Below are 21190 nucleotides of genomic sequence, written 5' to 3'. Positions count from 1 at the left end.
CCCGCCCACCCGAGACCCCCCCCCCCCCCCCCCCAGCCAATCAGAGCGCGCAGTCCTTGCAGGTGGCTGAAAGCGATTTATTGATTGGGGGGTGGTACAGGGCGAGGGACCCCGTATCTATGGGGCATCCCTCAATCCTGAGGTTATCCCTGAATCCATGGGTTGTCCCTAAATCCCAAGGTTAGCTCTGAATCGATGGGGCATTCCTGGGTCCCAAGGTCATTCCTGAATCCATGAGGTATCCTTAAATCCCAAGGGGGTCCTCAAATGCAAAGGTCATCCCTGGGTCCATGGGGCATCCTCAAATCCCAAGGTTATCCCTGGATCCATGGGATGTCACCGAATCCCAAGGTTATCCCTAAATCCCAAGAGTGCCCCTGGATCCACGGGGCATCCCTGGGTCCATATGTTATCCCTAAATCCATGGGGTCTCTTCTCAATCGCAAGGGTATCCCTCAATCTTCAGTGTATCCCTAAATCCATGAGGCATCCCCACTCCTGGGGGATCTCCCCAATCCTAGCAGGGTCCATCTTCCCAGCCTGGAGTGTTCCGAGGTGGAACATCTGTGATCCGGAGAGAACCTTCCCAGCTCCAGCATTCCCGAATGTGGGATGCGGAGAAGCCCCAGCCCTCAAGGCTGCATGCGAAGAGCTCCATCCAACCTCACCACCTCGCCGTTAATCATGGGGTTCTCAGCCAAGGCCTGGACGAGGTGGGCGTATTCCGAAGGGTTTCCCAAACGGGATGGAAAAGGCACTTGTTGTCCCAAAAAATTCCGAACGCGTTCCGGCAAGGCAGCCAACAAGGGAGTGGAGAACAAGCCTGAAGAACCCCGAAAACGAAGGTGGAGAAGACGGGTGAGATGATGGAAGGAGCTCATGCCCCGCATCCCACCTCTTCTATCTCAATGGATCCGTACCTGGAGCGATGGTGACCACACGGATGCCGAGAGGAGCCAAGTCACGGGCGATGGGAAGTGTCATTCCCACAATCCCACCTTTGGAAGCCGAGTAAGCCGCTTGGCCGACCTATGGAAGGAGATGGTGGAGTTGGGAGGATCTCAAGTTCCTCAAATCCTTCAGGATCCACCTCGGGAACATTGGGAATGGCACCAACCTGGCCCTCAAAGGCGGCCACACTGGCTGTGTTGACCACCAGGCCCCGGTGGCCATCGGGATCGGGCTCGTTGCGGCTCATCAAGCGGGAGCTCAGGCGGGTGACGTTGAAGGTGCCCACCAGGTTCACCTGGGAGAGGAGGAGAAGTTGGGATCCCTCCAGATTCCGTGGATGCTCCTAGATCTCAAGGACGGCTTCCAAATTCCATGGAGACCCCAGAGATGCCTCAAAACCTCATGGACAAATTCCATGGATATCCTGAAACCCAAAGATGCCCCCAAAATACCATGGACATCCCCCATATCCCATGGACACCTTGAAGCTCTATGGACACCCTGAAGCCCCGTGGACACCCCTAAACTCCAAGGACACCCCCAAACTCCATGGAAGCTCCCAATCCCACCCTATGGACCCAGGACACCTCCAAACCTACCCTATGGACCTGAGACACCCCACAACCTTCCTTCTCATAGACCTGGGGACACCTCCAGACCCACCCCATGGACCCATGCCATCCTCCACCTGCCCCACCACCTTCCTACTCACGTTGATGACCGTCTGGAAGTCCTCCAGCTCATGCACTTTGTCCTTCTTGCTGTTGTAGGTCTTGACGGCGATGCCGATGCCGGCACAGTTCACCACCAGGTCCAGGCGACCAAATTCCTTCTGGGCCAAGTCTAAGGCAGCTCCGACCTCCTCAGCTGATGTCACCTATGGATCCAAGTAGATCCTGGATGTCACCAGAGGAGGAAAACAGAGGAGAAACCACCTTGGAGGCCTCAACTCATGGTTGCTCACATTGGCCGGGGCAAAGACGCAGCGTTCTCCAAGCTCCTTGGCCATCTGGAGCCCCGATGAAGTGGGAAGATCCAGGAGGACCACACGAGATCCTTGCTCCACCAGCCGCTCCACCGTGGCTCGTCCCAATCCTGAGGCACCACCGGTCACCAAGGCCACCATTCCCTGGAGATGGGGAGGGGGAAAAGAGGGGGTGGATGGGATGGGGGGACCACTCCCCTTCTCCTGGTGGACCATCAAGGTCACTAGGTGGTCCATGGGGGTTTCCCAGTGGCCCACGAGGGTCTCCTGGTGCTCCACAGGGTTTCAAGTAGTTCCCAGGGCTCTCCTGGTGGCCCACGGAGCTTTCTTAGTGGTTCCTAGGGATCTCCTGGTAGCCCATGGGCTTTTCTCAGTTGCCCACAAGGGTCTCATGGTGGCCCAGGGTTCTACCAGTTATTCCTATTGGCCTACGGGGTCTCCTGGTGGATCCTGGTAGCCCACTGGGGTGTCTTGGTGGCTCATGGGGCTCACCGGGGTCTCCCAGAGGATCCCAGTTGCCCACAGGAGTCTCCTGGTGGCCCAAAGTTCTCCTGGTAGCTCCCAGGGGTCTCCCAGTTGTTCCTGGTAGTCCACAGGATTCTCCTGGTGGCCCAAGGGGGGTTCCCGGTGGCCCAAGGTGGGGTCATCAAGGTCTCCCAGGGGTTCCCAGGGTCTCCCAGAGGATCCTGGTGGCCCAGGGGGGATGCCTGGTGGTTCTCGGTGGCTCCTGGTGGTCCACGAGGGTCTCCCCGTGGCCCAAAGGAGGGTTTCCAGTGGCCCTAAGCTCTCCCAGTAGCTCCTGGTGGTCCACGCGGGTCTCCTGGTTGCCCACGGTGGATCCTGACGGTTCACGGGGGTTCCCAGTGGCTCCTGGGGGTCTCCCAGTGCTCCACAGGGTTTTTCTAGTGGCCCACAGGACTGTCCTGGTGGTCCAAGGAGCTTTCCCAGTGGCTCCCAGTTGCCCACGGGGGTCTCCCAGTGGTTCTCAGGGTCTCCCAGAGGATCCTGGTGGCCCATGAAGATCTCCCAGTGGCCCAAGGCGGGGGGGGGGTTTGCGGTGGCCTCGGGTTACCTTCACGCTCCGGATCGCCGCCATTGCCTCCCTTCCACCCGGCCAATGGGAGCGTGGGGCGGAGGGGGCGTGGCTTAAGGCAAGCAGCTCAGCCAATGAGAGCGCGGGGGCGACACCGGTGGGCGGGGCTTAGGCGTCTCCCAGCCAATGACAGCGCGGGGCGGCAAGAGGGAGGGGGAGGGAGTGACTTGGGGGAAGGCCAAACCAATACGAACGCGGGACGGCAACAAGTGGGCGGGGCTTAGGGTGATCCCGGCCAATCAGAGCGCAAGGCGGGAACGGAGGGGGCGGGGCTTGTGGCCTGAGGGGCCGCACGTAGGCGGGAGCCTGTGGGGCTCGGGGTGGTTTGTCAGGTGGGGATCGACTGAGTCCCCCAAAGGGAGATTTTCTCCCCCCCAAAACGGGCTCAGTTGTTCCAAAATGGAGACTGGACTCCGAAAATGAGATCTGTGCCGCCCCGAAATGGGGCAAATCGCCCTTAAAATGGGAAAAGTCCGCCTCAAACGGGGAAAATACCTCCCAAAATGGGGAAAATACCCCCCAAAATGGGGAAAATACTTCCCAAACGGGGAAAAATTCCCCCCAAACGGGGAAAAAGTCCCCCCAAACGGGGAAAAAGTCCCCCCAAACGGGGAAAAATACCTCCCAAAATGGGGAAAATTCCTCCCAAAATGGGGAAAATACTTCCCAAACGGGGAAAAATTCCCCCCAAACGGGGAAAATACACCACAACGGGGCAAATCTCTCTCATATTTGGGCAAATCCCCCCAAAATTGGGAAAATCCTCCCCTAAACCAGGGAAAATCCTCCCTCAAAATGGAGAAAACTCCCCCCCCAAAAAAAAATGAAGCAAATCTGCCACAAAATGGGGCAAATCCTCCCCAAAGAGGTGCAAAATCCCCCACAAAGTGGGCTTGAGGCCCCCCAATATCCCCAAAAATGGATTATATGCCCCAAATGGGGTGAACGCTCCCCAAAACTGGGTCTGTTCCCCCCAACTGAGCCCTATTCCCCTCCAAAAAGGAAACCACGCTCCCCAAAACGGCAAACGCGACCCCCCGAAACAGTGACCGTGCCCCTAAAATGAAGATTTTACTCGTCAAAAAGGGGACTTTCTCCTCACGAAGCTTTTATTCATGAAAAGAAGCTCAATCCCTCCCCAAATGGGCACCAGGCCCCACAAAATGGGGTCAAGACCCCCCAAAATGGTCACCGTAGCCTCAAAACGGGGACTGGACTCACCCCGAGCCCCCTCCAGGGTAAAAGACACCCCCAAAACACCTAAACCACCCCAAAAGAAAGGCATGGATCTCCTTATCCCCCTCCAGGTATTGGGGGGGGGATGAGATTTTGGGGGATCCCCCCAAAAATCTCACATTTTCACCCCACAAAATGTTGATCCTGAACGCTATTAACCCCCCCAATTAAAAAATGCCTTAACGAAACACTGAAATTACAGGATTGCACCCCAAAAAAGGGGTACCTTTCTATTTTGAGGGGGAATGTGGGTTACGACGTGGCCTTGGCCTCGTTGTATTGGCTCATCCAGAAGGTGGGATCCTTCCCTTGGATCTGGGGGGGAGAATTAGGAGAAAAAGGGGGGGTCAAATTGAGCCCCAGATCCCCCAAAACCTGAGGTAACCCCCCAAAAGTGGCTTCACCTTCGCCACGAAGCGCAAAACATCCCTCTTGGAAGTCTCCTTGGCCGCCCGCGGTCCCCACTGGTATTGGAATTCCGGAGGATCCGTCAGTGGGATAGGGATGATCTCAAGATACCTGCCAAAAAGGGAGGGGTGAGCCCATTTCTGGGGGGGATCCCCAGGGTTTTTAGGGGTGTCCGGTTGTCCCTCATCCCTGCGAGGCGGACCTTGAGTTGCCGGGAGAGAGGGAAGCTCCGGGAATTCTCTCTGCGGTGCGGTATAAACAGCCCGGCCGAGGCTGGCGCCGGGGCTGCTCTGTGCACACCGGGGACCCCAGGGCTCAAAAAAGAGGGGGATCCCCCACCCCAGAGACCCCATGGGCTGGAAAAGGGGGTAAATCCCACCCCAGATGCTGGAAAAGGGGGTAAACCTCATCCCCATAGAGAGGAAAAACGGGGGGACCGCCACCCCAGAGACACCAGGTGTTGGAAAAGGGGGTAAATCCCACCCCCAGGGGGTGGATAAAAGGGGGGACCCCCAGCCCAGAGGCCCAAAAAAGGAGGGATCCCCACTGCAGGGGCTGGAAAAGGCCCCTCACCCCCAAAATCTCCCCCCCAGACTCACTTCTGCCGCACAAACTCCTCTGTCACCAACTTCTTGACATCACCGAAGACCTCGTGGCGCTCCCTACGGGCGATGGGGTTAACGAGAAGCGGCGCTAACAAACCCCATTCCCATCTTGTGTCCCTCCCCCCAGCCTCCAATTCCTACCCTGGTTGGAGCCGGAGCCGGCGAAGGAATTCCCACACAGCACCATCTTTGACCGAGTTGCCCTTCATGAAGATGAAGCTGAGGATGACGATGAGGAGCCCCAACTTGGGGGTTTGGTTGTCCCTGCAGCACGTGGAGAGGCGCCGTCACCCACCGGAGCCACAGAACCACTTCGATGGCATCTGAGCCCCCCAAAATCACCCAAGGGACCCCCCCCGAAGCTCCTCACTGGCGCAAGTTCTCCTGCTCGGCACGAGGCAGGTCGCTGGTAAGGATGTAGATGTGGTGTTTGGTGTCGATCTCCACCAACCGCAGCCCAAACACCTGCAAGAGGCGAAGGGTTAATCCAACAGGGCTTTGTCTCCTTAAATACACTCTCTACCCCCTAAAATCCACTCTCTACCCCCTAAAATCCAAGTCCTGCCCCTAAAATCCACTCTCTACCCTCTAAAATCCAAGTCCTGCCCCCTAAAATCCACTCTCTACCCTCTAAAATCCAAGTCCTGCCCCCTAAATCCACCCATCGCCACCTAAAATCCACTCCTTGCCCCCTACAAGATGGAGAAGTGGTGTTGGGAGAACCTCATGAGGTTCCAGAGGGACCTGGAGAGGCCGGAGAAGGAACAGAGGGAGATGGAGCTGTTGGAACAGGCCCAGAGGAGGCTACAGGGATGATCCAAGGGCTGGAGAACCTCCCGTACGAGGACGGGCTGAGAGAGTTGGGCTTGTTCCGCCTGGAGAAGGCTCTGAGGAGACCTTAGAGCAACCTGAAGGGACTCCGGGAAAGCCGGAGAGGGGCTGTTCACAAAGGCTCGGAGCGACGGGATGAGGGGAACGGGTCTAAGCTGGAGAGGGGCAGATTTAGGCTTAATTTAAGGAGAAATTTCTTCAAGATAAGGGTGGTGAGGCCCTGGAACAGTGGAAGTTGTGGCTGCCCCATCCCTGGAGGTGTTCCAGGCCAGGTTGGATGGGGCTTGGAGCCCCTGATCCAGTGGGAGGTGTTCCTGCTCGTGGCAGGGGTGGGACTGGATGACCTCTAAGGTCCAACCCAAACCATTCTCCGATTCCCTGATTCCCTGTGCCTTCTCCTCACCTGCTGCAGGGTCCTTCCCGCCCGGCTGAGGATCTCGGAGTAGATATCTCTGTATTCCCGGATAACTTTCTTCAGGATATCTGTGAGGAGGGGGTGGATGAGAGAGCCGGGACGCTCATGGGGAAGGGGTTTGGGGGTCCCAGGGCTTTGGCGGTTCCCAAGAGTTTGAGGGTCTCCGAGGGTCTGGGGGTCGCTGAGGGCTACAGATCCCAAAGGTTTCAGGGTGCCAAGGGCTTGAGGTCTCCAAGCGTTTGAGGGTCCCAAGGGTTTGGGGGTGCCCAGGGCTTAAGGGTCTCCGAGGGCGTGGGGTCCTCAAGGGCTTGAGCTCTCCAAAGGTTTGGGGTCCCGAGGGTTTTGGGGTCCCGAGGGTTTTGGGGTCCCAGCTTCCCCCTCAACTCACCCGCCCGCTTGATGGGGATCTTCTTCTGGTCCTTCACCAGCAGGAACTGAACGAGCTCGCTGACCTGCGGGGTGGGAAAAGCCGGACGGAATGGGAATGGAGGAGGTGAGAGGGATTTCGTGGAGAAAGGAGGGAGAGGGGATGGTCGCGTCCCACCTTCTGGTTCACCTGGTCCTGGGGGCGCCGCGCCAGGCTCCGCTGCACCTGCGTGGGCGTCGGGGTGTGCGTGAGGGCGAAATCCTCCTCACCATCGTCTGCCTGAGAGGGAAAAGGGGGAAAAGCTGCTGAGGAGGGGAGAAGAGAGGGAAAAGGGGGAAAAAGCTGCTGAGGAGGGGAGAAAAGAGGGAAAAAAGAGGGGAGAAGCTGCTGAGGAGGGGAGAAAAAGAGGGGAAAAAGGGAGAAAAGAGGGAAAAGGGGGGAAAAGCTGCTGAGGAGGGGAGAAAAGAGGGAAAAAAGAGGGGAAAGCTGCTGAGGAGGGGAGAAAAGAGGGAAAAAGGGGGAAGGGAAGGGAGGGAAAAAGGGAAAAGGGGGAAAAAGGGAAGGGGGAAAAAGGAAGGGGGAAAAAGGGAAGGGGGAAAAAGGGAAGGGGGAAAAGGGAAGGGGGAAAAAGGAAGGGGGAAAAAGGGAAGGGGGAAAAAGGGAAGGGGGAAAAAGGGAAGGGGGAAAGGGAAGGGGGAAAAAGGAAGGGAGGACAGGGGGAAGAGTGGGGAGAGAGGAAAAGGGAAGGGGGAAAGAGAAGGAGGAGGGAAGGAGGGAGAGAGGGAGGAGGGAAAGGGGAAAGAGGAAAAGGGGAAAGAGAAGAGAGAAGGGCAGGGAAGGAAGGAGGGAAGCAGAGGAGAGGCAAAGAGAGGGGAAGGAAGGGGGAAAGGAAAGAGGAAAGAGAGCGAAAGAATGGGGGAAAGAGAGGGGCAAAGGAGGGAAGAAGAAAAGAAGAGGGGAAGGAGAGGAGGAGCTCCTGACCTGCGAGGAGCCCAACCCTTTGCTGCGCTTCCTCTGGGACATGGCTCGGGGCAGCCCTGGGGGGAAGAGACGCGCCGGGAGGGGTGGAACCGGCCTGAACCCTCCCCGGTCCGCCCCGAACCCCCCAAAGCCGCCCCTCAGCAGCCGTTACCCGCGGCCCTGCGCGGGCCCGGCCACGCCCACATGGGCAAACCCCGCCCCACACCACACAGCCCCACCCACCGCCCCGCGCGCGCCCAACCCCGCCTCCCTCCACACAAACCACGCCCACTTTGGACCACGCCCACTCTGCCCAAAGCCCCGCCCACCGCACAACCTCAAAGCCGGAGCGTGGAGCTCCCTCTGTACAAGCCGCGCCCCTTCTTCCCCTCTCTTCCCACTTCTTTCCTTCTTTCTCTCCTTCTTCCCCCTCTCGCATTCTTTCTTCCCTTCTTCCCCTCTCTTCCCCTTCTTTCATTCTTTCTCCCTTCTTCCCCCCTTTCCCGTCCTTTCCTTCTTTCTCCCCTTCTTCCCCTCTCTTCTCCTTCTTTCCTCCCTTCTTTCCCCCCTTTCCCCTTTTCTTCTTTCTCCCCTTCTTCTCCCCCTTCTTTCCCTCTCCACTCCTTCCCCTCTTCTTTCCCCCTCCCCGCCTCCCTCACGCCCCGCCCCTCTGGTAAAACCACGCCCACCATACGGCCACGCCCACTCTCCCCGCACAAGCCCCGCCCCCTCGCAACTGTCTAAGCCCCACTTTCCCGCCACATAAGCCACGCCCGCTCAGCAAACCCCGCCCCCATCAGGTGGCAAAAAAAAGGCGGGAAACGGGGGCTCATTTTTATGCCCCATTTCACCTCAGGGGCATTCGCCACACTCAAGATGGCTGACTCCCAAAATGGCCGCCACACAGCAGTAGCTGCCCTAGAGGTCCTGTGCCACACCTAAGATGGCCGCCAGAGCGCCAGTGGTAGTCATGGTACACTGGTGCCACTCTCAAGATGGCCGCTATGTCGCACCGCAAAGTCGCCCAAGATGGCTGACACAGTAAGGCTGCCACACCCAATATGGCCGGGGCGCATCCGTAGTGGTCCAGAGCTACACCCAATATGGCTGACGCGACACTCAGGCGCCTTAATGCCACACTCAAGATGGCGGCGACAATCCTCCACACCCAACATGACGCCCACACCACGCCTTTCCCGCCTTTAGCGCCACACCCAATATGGCTGACGCGACACTCAGACTCGCAACGCACAAGATGGCGGACTCAATGCGAGGGGGGGGCCGTTTTGTGCCACACTCAAGATGGCGGGAACACCATGCCACACCGAATATGGCGCCCCACAGTCTTAGTGCTACACTCAAGATGGCGGCAACTACAGGTTCGTCCTTAGTGTTGCACCCACCGCGGCCTCCACACGGTGAATGCGCTTTAATGTCACACTCAAGATGGCGTCAACAACCCGCCACACCCAACATGGCGCCTGCACCACGCTTTTCCCGCCTTTAGTGCCACACCCAATATGGCTGACACGACACTCAGACTCGCCACGCACAAGATGGCGGATTCACAGCGGGGGGGGTGGGGCGTTTTGTGCCACACTCAAGATGGCGGCGACAATCCGCCACACCCAACATTGCGCCCACACCACGCCTTTCCCGCCTTTAGCGCCACACCCAATATGGCTGACTCGACACCCAGATTCGCCACGCACAAGATGGCGGACTCACAGCGGGGGGGTGGGGCGTTTTGTGCCATACTCAAGATGGCGGGAACACCATGCCACACCCAACATGGCGCCCAACAGTCTTGGTGCCACACTCAAGATGGCGGCAACTACAGGTTCGTCCTTAGTGTTGCACCCAACGCGGCCTCCACACGGCGGAGGTACCTTAATGCCACACTCAAGATGGCGGTGACAATCCGCCACACCCAACATAGCGCCTGCACCGCGCCTTTCCCGCCTTTAGCGCCACACCCAATATGGCTGACGCGACACTCAGACTCGCCACGCAGAAGATGGCGGACTCACAGCGAGGGGCGGCCGTTTTGTGCCACACTCAAGATGGCGGGAACACCATGCCACACTGAACATGGCGCCCACAGTCTTAGTGCCACACCCAAGATGGCTGCACCCACAGGTTCGTCCTTAGTGTTGCACCCACCGCGGCCTCCACACGGTGGAGGCGCTTTAATGTCACACTCAAGATGGCGTCAACAACCCGCCACACCCAACATGGCGCCTGCACCACGCCTTTCCCGCCTTTAGTGCCACACCCAATATGGCTGACGCGACACTCACTCGCCACGCACAAGATGGCGGACTCTCAGCGGGGGGGGGGCCCTGTTTTGTGCCACACTCAAGATGGCGGGAACACCATGGCACACCGAACATGGCACCCCACACTAGAGTTCGCTCTTTGTGCCACACTCAAGATGGCTGCACCCACAGGTTCGTCCTTAGTGTTGCACCCAACGCGGCCTCCACATGGCGGAGGCGCCTTAATGCCACACTCAATATGGCGGCGACATGCCACACCCAACATGGCGCCCCACAGTCTTAGTGCCACACTCAAGATGGCGGCAACCACAGATCTGTCCTTGGTGCCGCACGCAACGCGGCCTCCACACGGCGGAGGCGCCTTAATGCCACACCCAAGATGGCGCCGCCCTTCCCCTCCCCCTGAAGAACTCTCGCACCGCCCTTACCAAGAGTGCACTTTTTTTTTATTCCTTTTTAAACTTTTTCTCTCAATTTCGGGGCCGGGGACGAACCCCCTCTCATCGATAATTTAGGGGGGGGATTACCCTTCTCTTTCCCCTCAAACCCCAAAACACGGCGCGGGGGGAGGGGGGGGTGTGGGGGAACCTCCCCCCCAACTCCCAACAGAGCAAAAAGAACCCCGGGATGAGGGGGGGGGAAAGGGGGGGAAAAAACCCAAAAAAAAAACCAAAAAAAAAAAAAAGCCAACGAAACCAAAAAATATATATATATATTTATAGAGCGGCTGTGTCGGGGCCCTACGCCAGCCCGAAGCCCTCGGAGCACTCCTGGATCGCCAACAGCAGCATCTGCCGCAGCTTCTCGTAGCTCTCGTACGCCGGCAGGTCCAGCTGGTTGAAGCTGACGGACACGCGGCGTCACCCACGAGTCCCCGTGTCCCCATCCCATGCCCGTGTCCCTCCGTCCCCATCCCCCATCCCAACCCCCCGTGTCCCTCCGTCCCCATCCCCGTGTCCCCATCCCACCCCCGTGTCCCTCCGTCCCCATTCCTGTGTCCCCATCCCACCCCGTAATGTCCCACCCCTGTGTCCCCAATGTCCCCATTCCAGCTGCTCATGTCCTATTCCTGTGTCCCATCTCCATGTCTCCACGTCCCTGTGTCCCCATTCCTCTCGCTCATGTCCCTCTGTCCCACCCCAGTGCCCCGTCCCGGAGTCCCCGTGTCCCTTCTCGGTGTCCCTACGTCCCCCCTCTGTGTCCCCACATCCCCTCTTTGTGTCCCCACGTCCCTTCCCGGTGTCCCCCCATCCCCTCTCGGTATCCCCACTTCCCCTCCCGGTGTCCCCACGTCCCCTCTCAGTGTCCCCCCATCCCCTCCCGGTGTCCCCCTGTCCCGTCCCGGTGTCCCCACATCCCCTCCCGGTGTCCCCCCATATCCCGTCCCGGTGTCCCCCCGTCCCCTCTCGGTGTCCCCACATCTCCTCCCGGTGTCCCCATGTCCCCTCTTTGTGTCCCCCGGTCCCCTCCCGGTGTCTCCATGTCCCCTCCCGGTGTCCCCCCGTCCCCTCTCAGTGTCCCCCTGTCCCCTCCCGGTGTCCCCCCGGTCCCCTCCCGGTGTCCCCATGTCCCCTCCCGGTGTCCCCCCGGTCCCCTCCCGGCGGTACCAGGTGTGGGCGGAGGGCAGGCGGTCGGTGGAGCGGTCGTCGCGGTGGATTTGGAATTTCTGGATTCCGTTCATGCCCTCGAGGGCGGCGAATCCCTGCAGAGGCACTTTGGAGGTGCCCGTCACGAACTGCAGGAACTTGGCGCGGTCGGCCTGGTCGAAGGAGCGCAGCGCCCGCCAGAACCACTGGATCTGCGCCGGAGCCGGGGCGTCAGGCGCCTTCCGGCCCACAACGCCCGGAAAGGCCCTTCCCGAGATGTTTTGGGGGAAAGAACTCCCAAAAACGAGGGGGTTTGGAGGGACAAACTCCCCAAAAGGAGGTTTTTTTTGAGGGGCAAAGTCCTTAAAATTATGTTTCTAAGACTCTTTTTGGAGCAAACTCCTAAAAATGAGGGTTTTTGAGGGACAAACTCCCACAAATGAGGGTTTTGAGATTTTTTTTTAGGGATAAATCCCCAAAAGGAGATTTTTGAGATTTTTTGGAGGGGTAAACTCCCAAAACAGAGGTTTTTGAGACTGTTTTGAGCGCCAACGCCCAACAATGCGATTCCTGAAGTCTTTTCGGAGAGGTAAAATGCCCGAAGTTGAGTTTTTAAGGTTTTTTTTCCGGAGGGCAAAATCCTCAAAATGAGTTTTTTTGAGAGCGATTTTGGAAGTAAAACCCTGAGAATGAATTTGAGAGATTTTCCGGGAGGAACAAACTCTGATAATTACATTTTTTAGGGGGAAAAAGCCTGAAAATGCGTTTTTGGGGTTTTTTTTTGGGGTGTAACCTCCCCAGAGTGAGGCCGTTTGGTGTTACTTTGGGGTGTAACTCCTCAAAGTGACCTTTTTTTGGGGCGCAACCTCCCCAAAGTGACAGTTCAGGGCTTTTTTTTGGGGTGTAACCCCCCTAAATGACATCTTTTTGGGGTGTAACCCCCCTAAACGACGCCTTTTCGGGGCGTAACCTCTCCCAAGGGAGGTCGGTTGTGTTTCTTCGAGGTGTAAGCGCTGTTCTTTCGGGGTGTTACCCCTCCAAAGGGAGAGTTTTGGGGTATTTTCGGGGTGTTCCGGGGCGGTTTCTCACCTGGATGGAGTTGCCCTGGTATTTGTGGTACTCGGTGTTGGCCTTGAGGTCATCGATGTCGATGGTGGGAAGGCCCGAGATGAGGAGCTCCAACTCCTGCTCCGTGAAGATGGAGATGAGGCGCTTGGGGATGATCTCGTAGAAGCCCTCCAAGAAGGCCGCCAACTGCTTCCGGATGGCGCCTACGGAGGGAACGGAGCGGGAAGGGGGGAAAAGAGAGGGGGAAGATCAGTGGCAACCGAGTCCCTCCTCCGCCCCCCGCGGGCCGCGCGGCTCCGGCGCTCACCCGTCATCCGCATCTGGCAGACGAGGTGGACGTACTCCTTCTTGTTCTCCTCCGTCACCAGGACGTTGGCGCCGTTGGGCTTCAGGTCCCGCACCTCGCACACCCCGAACTCCTGCACCTGCGAGGGGAAACGGGGGGTCAGCGGGGACACCCCCAGGACTTGGGGACACCCCCAGGACTTGGGGACAAGCCAGGAGAAGAGGGGACACCCCTGGAGAAGAGGGGACCCCCCAGGACTTGGGGACCCCTCCAGGACTTGGGGACACCCCCAGGACTTGGGGACATCTCCTGGACTTGGGGAGACCCCCAGGACTTGGGGAACCCTCCAGGACTTGGGGACACCCCCAGGACTTGGGGACAAGCCAGGAGAAGAGGGGACACTCCCAGGACTTGGGGACCCCCCCAGGACTTGGGGACCCCTCCCGAGGACTTGGGGAGACCTTTGGGGCAGAAGGGAAGTCCTGGGAAAGGGGGGGACACGCCAGGACTTGGGGACACCTCCTGGACTTGGGGACAAGCCAGGAGAAGAGGGGACACCCCTGGAGAAGACGGGACCCCCCCCAGGACTTGGGGACCCCCCCAGGACTTGGGGACATCTCCTGGACTTGGGGACCCCCCCCAGGACTTGGGGACACCCCCAGGACTTGGGGACACCGCCCAGGACTTGGGGACATCTCCTGGACTTCGGGACAAGCCAGGAGATGAGGGGACACTCCCAGGACTTGGGGACCCCTCCAGGACTTGGGGACCCCTCCCGAGGACTTGGGGACACCGCCCAGGACTTGGGACCCCCCCCCCCAGGACTTGGGGAGACCTCTGGGGCAGAAGGGAAGTCCTGGGAAAGGGGGGGACACCGCCAGGACTTGGGGACACCTCCTGGACTTGGGGACAAGCCAGGAGAAGAGGGGACACTCCCAGGACTTGGGGACCCCCCCCCAGGACTTGGGGACCCCTCCAGGACTTGTGGACCCCCCCCAGGACTTGGGGAGACCCCTGGGGCAGAAGGGAAGTCCTGGGAAAGGGGGGGACACACCAGGACTTGGGGACATCTCCTGGACTTGGGGACATCTCCTGGACTTGGGGACAAGCCAGGAGAAGAGAGAGGGGACCCCCCCAGGACTTGGGGACCCCTCCAGGACTTGGGGACCCCTCCAGGACTTGGGGACACCGCCCAGGACTTGGGGACATCTCCTGGACTTCGGGACAAGCCAGGAGATGAGGGGACACTCCCAGGACTTGGGGACCCTCCCCAGGACTCGGGGACCCCTCCAGGACTCGGGGACACCCCCAGGACTTGGGGACCCCCCCCAGGACTCGGGGACCCCCCCCCAGGACTCGGGGACCCCCCCCGGCACCTCGGTGCTGAAGGTGAGGTCGTAGCCCAGGGTGGAGACGTCGTTCTCCAGCAGGTAGACCAGGCCCTGGTAGAAGTGGTAATCTTCGCTCTCCATGTCCGTGTACCTGCGGGACAGCGGCGTTTAGGGGGGGACAGGGACACCCCGAGGGGGGCTGCACCCCAAAAGAGAGCTTCGACACCCCAAAAAGGGGGTTTGAAGCCAAAAAAAGGGGGTCAACACCCCAAGAAGAGCCTTCAGGACCCTCTGGAGATGTTCTACACACCATGAGGAGGTTCAACACCCTAAAAATGAGCTTCAAGACCCCGTGGAGATGTCCTACACCCCAAGAAGAGCCTTCAAGGCCCCAAGAAGAGCTTTTAAGACCCTCTGGAGATGTTCTACACCCCACGAGGAGGTTCAACACCCTAAAAACGAGCTTCAAGACTCCATGGAGATGTTCTCCACCCCAAAAAGAGCCTTCAAGATCCCATGGAGATGTTCTCCACCCCAAAAAGAGCCTTCAAGACCCCGCGGAGATGTTCTACACCCCAAAAAGAGCCTTCAAGACCCCGCGGAGATGTTCTACGCCCCAAAAAGAGCCTTCAAGACCCCGTGGAGATGTTCTACACCCCAAAAAGAGCCTTCAAGACCCCGCGGAGATGTCCTACACCCCAAGATGAGCCTTCAAGTCCCTGCGGAGATGTTCTACACCCCAAGATGAGCCTTCAAGTCCCTGCGGAGATGTTCTACACCCCAAGATGAGCCTTCAAGTCCCTGCGGAGATGTTCTACACCCCAAGATGAGCCTTCAAGTCCCTGCGGAGATGTTCTACACCCCAAGATGAGCTTTCAAGACCCCATGGAGATGTCCTACACCCCAAGAAGGGAGTTTCAACACCCCAAGATGAGCCTTCAAGACCCCATGGAGATGTTCTCCACCCCAAAAAGAGCCTTCAAGTCCCCGCAGAGATGTTCTACGCCCCAAAAAGAGCCTTCAAGTCCCCGCGGAGATGTTCTACACCCCAAAAAGAGCCTTCAAGACCCCGCGGAGATGTTCTACACCCCAAGAAGGGAGTTTCTACACCCCAAGATGAGCCTTCAAGACCCCGCGGAGATGTTCTCCGCCCCAAAAAGAGCCTTCAAGACCCCGCGGAGCTGTTCTCCACCCCAAGAAGAAGGTCCGAAGCCCTGCGCGCCGTGGCCAGCGGTTCGTACCGGACAGATTTGCCCAGGATGTGTTTGTAGAAGGAGCGGGTGAAGTAGCACTCGAGGAGGCGGTTGTCGTAGACGGCTTTGGCCACGATGCGCCCCACGAATTTGAAGTAGCTGAGGTGGTTGGGGTTGCAGTGGGACGAAGGGTTGATGGTGTAGGTGACTCTGTCGCCGGGCGACGTGCGGAACAGCGCGTACATGGGGTTGAACATCTCCCGCGAGATGATCATATACCACTCCCGCAGCAGCCCGCCCGCGTCCTGCCCCTCCTCGCCCTCGAAGACGATGTACCTGGGGGGCACACACGGGCCACCAGGGGTCACGGGGGCGGAAACGGGGGGCTACGGGGGGGAATTGGGGGGCTAGGGGGAAGAATTGGGGGGCTGGGAGGGGGAATCGGGGGGCTACAGGGTGTTTTAGGGGACTGGGAGTGGGAATTGGGGGGCTGGGAGGGGGATTTGGGAGGCTAGAGGGTGTTTGGGGGGGGCTGGGAGTGGGAATTGGGGGGCTAGGGGGAAGAATTGGGGGGCTGGGAGTGGGAATTGGGGGGCTGGGGGAAGAATTGGGGGGCTAGGGGGTGTTTTGGGGGGCTGGGAGTGGGAATTGGGGGGCTACAGGGTGTTTTAGGGGACTGGGAAGGGGAACTGGGGGGCTGGGAGTGGGAATTGGGGGGGCTAGGGGGTGTTTGGGGGGGCTGGGAGGGGGAACTGGGGGGCTGGGAGTGGGAATTGGGGGGCTAGGGGGAAGAATTGGGGGCTGGGAGGGGGATTTGGGGGGCTGGGAGGGGGAATTGGGGGGGCTAGGGGGAAGAATTGGGGGGCTGGGGGGGAATTGGGGGGCTGGGAGGGGGATTTGGGGGGCTACGGGGTGTTTGAGGGGCTGGGAGTGGGAATTGGGGGGCTAGGGGGAAGAATTGGGGGGCTGGGGGGGAATTGGGCTGGGAGTGGGAATTGGGGGGCTACAGGGTGTTTTGGGGGGCTGGGGGGGGAATTGGGGGGCTGGGAGTGGGAACTGGGGGGGCTAGGGGGAAGAATTGGGGGGCTGGGGGGGAATTGGGGGGCTGGGAGGGGGAATTGGGGGGCTAGGGGGTGTTTTGGGGGGGTTGGGAGGGGGAATTGGGGGGCTGGGAGTGGGAATTGGGGGGCTAGGGGGTGTTTTGGGGGGGCAAAAACCCAACCCTGAGCCCTCAGGTACCCCAAAACCCAACCCTAAGTCCCCAATTCCCCCCTCCTACACCGTCAAATCCCAAACCCGGTGTGGAGACAAAGTTGGGGGGGGGTGGTGGATTTGGGGGTCTTTTGGGGGGGCCCCGTGAGGATTTTGGGGGCCGATGGGATTTGGGGGTGCCCCTCACAGTCGGTTCTTCATCTCCTCGGGGGATTTGCGGTGCAGCTCGCGATAAGAGTCCTCGAAGACGTGATCGCGCCGGACGTGGACGGCCATGTCCTCCTTGCGCAGCCCCTCGTCCAAGCGCTCCAGCTCCTGCCTGAAGTACCTGCAGGAAGAGGGGGGGGGAACCCCAAAAAGAAGGAATAAAAGAGGGGTGTTCAGGGGGGTTTTGGGGATCCCCCCTTTCCCGGTGCCCCTCCCGCTGAGGCCCAGGCACGTGCTTGCGTTTGACGTCGAAGTCGAGGACGCGGATGTAGTCGACGAGGACGGCGAAGGGGCCGTCGGCGAGGTGGGTGGTGGACTGGCGCAGGATTTGGTTCAGCACCGTCCGGTGCGTCTCTGCCGAAAAGGGGGGGTTTGGGTGAGGGGGGCCCCGAAAATTGGGGGGGGGCATCGAGTCTGGAGCGACGGCGGAGGGGAAATCGGGCGCCGTCGGGGAGGGATGGGAACCCCAAACCCCTTCAGACTCCCCCACGTCCCTCCCGGGGTCCCCCAAATCCCCTCCCAATGTCCCCCAATCCTCTTCCCACACCCCCACATCCCTCCCGGGGTCCCCCAAATCCCCTCCCAGGGTCCCCCAAACCCCCTTCCCACATCCCCAGACCCCCCAAATCCCCTCCCAACGCCCCCAACTCCCCTTCCAATCCCCTTCCCACACCCCACACTCCCCAAATCCCTCCCAGGGTCCCCCAAATCCCTTTCCCCAGCCCCAAGACCCCCAAATCCCCTTCCAATCCCCTTCCCACATCCCCAGACCCCCCAGGATCCCTCCCAGACCCCCTCAAATCCCCCCCAATCCCCCTCCCACACCCCTACACACCCCAGATCCGTCCCAGGGTCCCCCAAACCCCCTTCCCACACCCCCAGACTCCCCCAAATCCCCTCCAAATGCCCCCAAATCCCCTCCCAATCCCCTTCCCACACCCACACACTCCCCAAATCCCTCCCAGGGTCCCCCAAATCCCCTTCCAATCTCCTTCCCACCCCCCCAGACCCCCCAGATCCCTCCCAACACCCCCAGATCCCTCCCAACACCCCCAGATCCCCTCCCAATCCCCTTCCCACACCCCCAAACCCTCCAAATCCCCTCCCAACGCCCCCAAATCCCCTCCCAATCCCCTTCCCACACCCCCAGAGCCCCTAAATCCCCTCCCAACGCCCCCAAATCCCCTTCCCAAGCCCCCAGACTCCTCCAAATCCCCTCCCAACGCCCCCAAATCCCCTCCTGACGCCCCCAAATCCCCCCCCAACACCCCCAAATCCCCTCCCCACACCCCCAAATCCCCTCCCCATCCCCTTCCCACACCCTCAGACCCCCCAAATCCCCTCCCAACACCCCCAAATCCCCTCCCAACGTCCCAAATCCCCTCCCCACACCCCCAAATCCCCTCCCAACACCCCCAAATCCCCTCCCAACGTCCCAAATCCCCTCCCAACACCCCCAAATCCCCTCCCAACGTCCCAAATCCCCTCCCAACACCCCTAAATCCCCTCCCGACGCCCCCAAATCCCCTCCCAACGCCCCCAAATCCCCTCCCCACACCCCCAAATCCCCTCCCAACACCCCCAAATCCCCTCCCGACTCCCCCAGCTCCGCGCTGCGGGCGCCTCACCGGCGAAGCGGAGGAATTTCTGGGTGTCGGGGGGCAGGCTGGCCGAGATGTGCATGGACGAGGGCTCCCGGGAGAAGAAGGGGTCGAGGGAGGAGGGGGTGGCGGGCGTGAGCGGCGCGGGCGACAGCGGCGGCGGTTCGTCCTTGATGTGCGCCAGCTGACTCTCCCGCGTGTCCCGCACCGGCGGTTTGCTCTCCCGCTCCGTGGCGTGCACCAAGAAAAACGCCTCCACTGCCGGCTGTAGCACTGCGCGGGGGGGAAACGGGGGGTTAGAGGGCTCCCCGAAAACGGGGGGACAATGAAAAATGGGGGGGTGACCCCAAGGATGAAGGGATGCTGAGAGCCTCAAGGGATGCTTCACCCCAAGGATGAAGGGATGCTGAGAGCCTCCGGGATGGGTGTAGGGAACGGTATTGGGGGGGTTTGGGGACCCCCTTGGGGTTTTGGGGCACCCCTAAAGAACAGAAGGACCCCAAAAGAACAGGGGCACCCCTAAAGTCACAAGGGGATCCCCCATAATCAACTGGGGGTGACTATAAGCACTAAGAGGGGGGACACGGGGAACCCAGAGGGTGGATGGGGCTGAGGCCTTGTGCTGGGACACACCCAAGAGGTTTTGGGGATCCCCTTGGGGTTTTGGGGCACCCTTAAATAACAGGGAGACCCCTAAATAACGGGGGGACCCCCTAAATCAACTCGGGGGGGGTCTGCAAGCGCCAGGAAGGGAGGGACATGGAGATGTTGAGGGGACACAGAGGGTGGATGGGGCTGAGTTTTTGTGCTGGGACACCTGCAAGAAATTTTGGGGACCCCTCTGGGGGTTTTGGGGACCCCGTGAGGGTTTGGGGCACCCCTAAATACCAGGAGACCCCTAAGTTAACAGGGGAGCGAGTAACACTAAGAGGGGGCCCCAAAAAGTGGGGGGTACCCTGGAGCTGCAGGGATGCTGTGTGGGGCTGAGCCCCAGTGATGGGCGTGTGGGGGTTTTGGGGACTCCCTGAGCATTTGGGGACCCCCCTACGGGTCTTGGGGATCCCCCAGTGATGTAGGGACACCCCTAAATCACAGAGGGACCCCTAAGTAAGAGCAGACACCCCAAAATCACAGGGGGACCCCCTACGTTTAAAGGGTGTCTGTAAGCACTGAAGGAGAGGAGATGGGGACAATGGGGGGGGGTGGAATTTGGGGTGCCGGGAGGGATTTTGGGGTGCCGAAGGGGGGGTTAGTGTCCCCCTCAGGTTTTGGGGTACTCACCGAGGACGGCGTGTTGGTCGTGGGACTCCTCGAGCTCCTTGAGACACTCGCCCAGCATATCCCAGAGCTCGTCGAGCACGAGCTGCTCGCTCAGCAGCGGCAGCTCCGGGGGGCGCTCGTCCCGCTCCCCCCCCGGCGGCGCCTCCGAGCCTGGGGGGACACCGTCAGGGACCCCCGAACCAGTTCCCACCCCCCCCCCACCAGTACGAACTGGGAGCACCACCAGTGGGTGCAATGCGGAACCCACACTGCGACCAGGAGGTAACCCAGCGTCCTTACTGGGACAAACTGGGGGGTTCAGTGGGGTGGGGGGCAGCGCTGTGGCCGCCCCAGTCTGGTTTTGAAGGGGTTAACTGGTTTGACACCCGCGCTCCCCAGTTCCCACCCCCCCCCCAGACCAGTACGAACTGGGAGCAGCACCAGTGGGTGCAATACAGAACCCACACTGCGACCAGGAGGTAACCCAGTGTCCTTACTGGGACAAACTGGGGGGTTCAGTGGGGTGGGGGGCAGCGTTGTGGCCCCCCCAGTCTGGTTTTGAAGGGGTTAACTGGTTTGACACTGCCGCTCCCCAGTTTCACCCCCCCCGACCAGTACGAACTGGGAGCAGCACCAGTGGGTGCAATACGGAGCCCACACTGCGACCAGGAGGTAACCCAGCGTCCTTACTGGGACAAACTGGGGGGGGGGGTTAAGTAGGGGACATACACAGTGCTGTGCCCCCCCAGTCTGGTTTTGAAGGGGTTAACTGGTTTGACACTGCCGCTTCCCAGTTTCCCCCCCCCACACCAGTACGAACTGGGAGCACCACCAGTGGGTGCAATATGGAACCCACACTGCGACCAGGAGGTAACCCAGTGTCCTTACTGGGACAAACTGGGGGGTTCAGTGGGGTGGGGGGCAGCGCTGTGGCCGCCCCAGTCTGGCTTTGAAGGGGTTAACTGGTTTGACACTGCCGCTCCCCAGTTTCACCCCCCCCGACCAGTACGAACTGGGAGCAGCACCAGTGGGTGCAATACGGAGCCCACACTGCGACCAGGAGGTAACCCAGCGTCCTTACTGGGACAAACTGGGGCGGGGGTTAAGTAGGGGGGGACACACACAGTGCTGCGTCCCCCAGTCCGGTTTTGAAGGGGTTAACTGGTTTGACACTGCCGCTCCCCAGTTTCCCCCACCCCACACCAGTACGAACTGGGAGCAGCACCAGTCAGAGCCACGCGGTGCCCGCACCGCGCTCAGGATGGGGCCGTGTGGTTACTGGGACAAACTGGGGGGCGCAACCGGAGTGGGAAGGA

At 60.1% G+C, this 21190-nt stretch overlaps 3 protein-coding genes across 3 annotated transcripts in view; all 3 read right to left on the bottom strand.

Annotated features, from left to right (window-relative positions):
• Positions 1 to 62: 62 nt before the first annotated feature.
• Positions 63 to 3111, bottom strand: HSD17B10 (hydroxysteroid 17-beta dehydrogenase 10). Its single transcript, XM_054052176.1, has 6 exons — positions 3009 to 3111; positions 1916 to 2080; positions 1664 to 1828; positions 1118 to 1246; positions 921 to 1029; positions 63 to 823 (listed from the first exon to the last, which is right to left on the bottom strand). The coding sequence occupies exons 1-6, from the start codon at positions 3030 to 3032 to the stop codon at positions 633 to 635; spliced, it is 783 nt and encodes a 260-aa protein (XP_053908151.1). The 5' UTR covers positions 3033 to 3111; the 3' UTR covers positions 63 to 632.
• A 1030-nt stretch (positions 3112 to 4141) lies between these two features.
• On the bottom strand, positions 4142 to 8059 carry LOC104067761 (non-structural maintenance of chromosomes element 3 homolog). The gene is made up of 10 exons (XM_054052180.1): positions 8024 to 8059; positions 7873 to 7928; positions 7069 to 7170; positions 6913 to 6976; positions 6513 to 6592; positions 5649 to 5743; positions 5420 to 5542; positions 5273 to 5335; positions 4670 to 4784; positions 4142 to 4580 (listed from the first exon to the last, which is right to left on the bottom strand). The coding sequence occupies exons 1-10, from the start codon at positions 8055 to 8057 to the stop codon at positions 4518 to 4520; spliced, it is 795 nt and encodes a 264-aa protein (XP_053908155.1). The 5' UTR covers positions 8058 to 8059; the 3' UTR covers positions 4142 to 4517.
• Positions 8060 to 10833: 2774 nt separating this feature from the next.
• Positions 10834 to 21190, bottom strand: part of HUWE1 (HECT, UBA and WWE domain containing E3 ubiquitin protein ligase 1) — a 75289-nt gene continuing 64932 nt past the window's right edge. Inside the window, exons 77-86 of the mRNA XM_054052147.1 lie at positions 19896 to 20045; positions 18642 to 18887; positions 17250 to 17367; positions 16994 to 17134; positions 15643 to 15930; positions 14447 to 14552; positions 13092 to 13209; positions 12806 to 12987; positions 11738 to 11928; positions 10834 to 10973 (exon numbers count right to left, since the gene is read on the bottom strand). Coding sequence (XP_053908122.1) covers positions 10871 to 10973; positions 11738 to 11928; positions 12806 to 12987; positions 13092 to 13209; positions 14447 to 14552; positions 15643 to 15930; positions 16994 to 17134; positions 17250 to 17367; positions 18642 to 18887; positions 19896 to 20045 — 1643 coding nt within the window. The 3' untranslated portion in view covers positions 10834 to 10870. The remainder of the gene's footprint in view (positions 10974 to 11737; positions 11929 to 12805; positions 12988 to 13091; positions 13210 to 14446; positions 14553 to 15642; positions 15931 to 16993; positions 17135 to 17249; positions 17368 to 18641; positions 18888 to 19895; positions 20046 to 21190) is intronic.

The sequence above is a fragment of the Cuculus canorus genome, chromosome 32, assembly GCF_017976375.1.
Source record: "Cuculus canorus isolate bCucCan1 chromosome 32, bCucCan1.pri, whole genome shotgun sequence".
Classification (NCBI taxonomy): Eukaryota; Metazoa; Chordata; class Aves; order Cuculiformes; family Cuculidae; genus Cuculus; species Cuculus canorus.
The sequence above is the reverse complement of the archived record's forward strand: the minus strand, read 5'-3'. Positions and strand labels throughout refer to the sequence as shown.

Bases quoted from the DNA above. Each gene is read 5' to 3' on its own strand.
- HSD17B10 (XM_054052176.1), bottom strand. From the start codon at position 3,032: ATGGCGGCGATCCGGAGCGTGAAG. The intron at 1,829-1,915 runs GTGAGCAACCAT...TTGGATCCATAG, and splicing joins GCGTCTTTGCCCCGGCCAAT to GTGACATCAGCTGAGGAGGT. The intron at 1,030-1,117 runs GTTGGTGCCATT...CTCCTTCCATAG, and splicing joins TGGCCGCCTTTGAGGGCCAG to GTCGGCCAAGCGGCTTACTC.
- LOC104067761 (XM_054052180.1), bottom strand. From the start codon at position 8,057: ATGTGGGCGTGGCCGGGCCCGCGCAGGGCCGCGG. The intron at 4,785-5,272 runs GTGAGTCTGGGG...CCTTTTTGGCAG, and splicing joins GAGGAGTTTGTGCGGCAGAA to GTATCTTGAGATCATCCCTA. The intron at 4,581-4,669 runs GTGAAGCCACTT...TCTCCCCCCCAG, and splicing joins TTTTGCGCTTCGTGGCGAAG to ATCCAAGGGAAGGATCCCAC.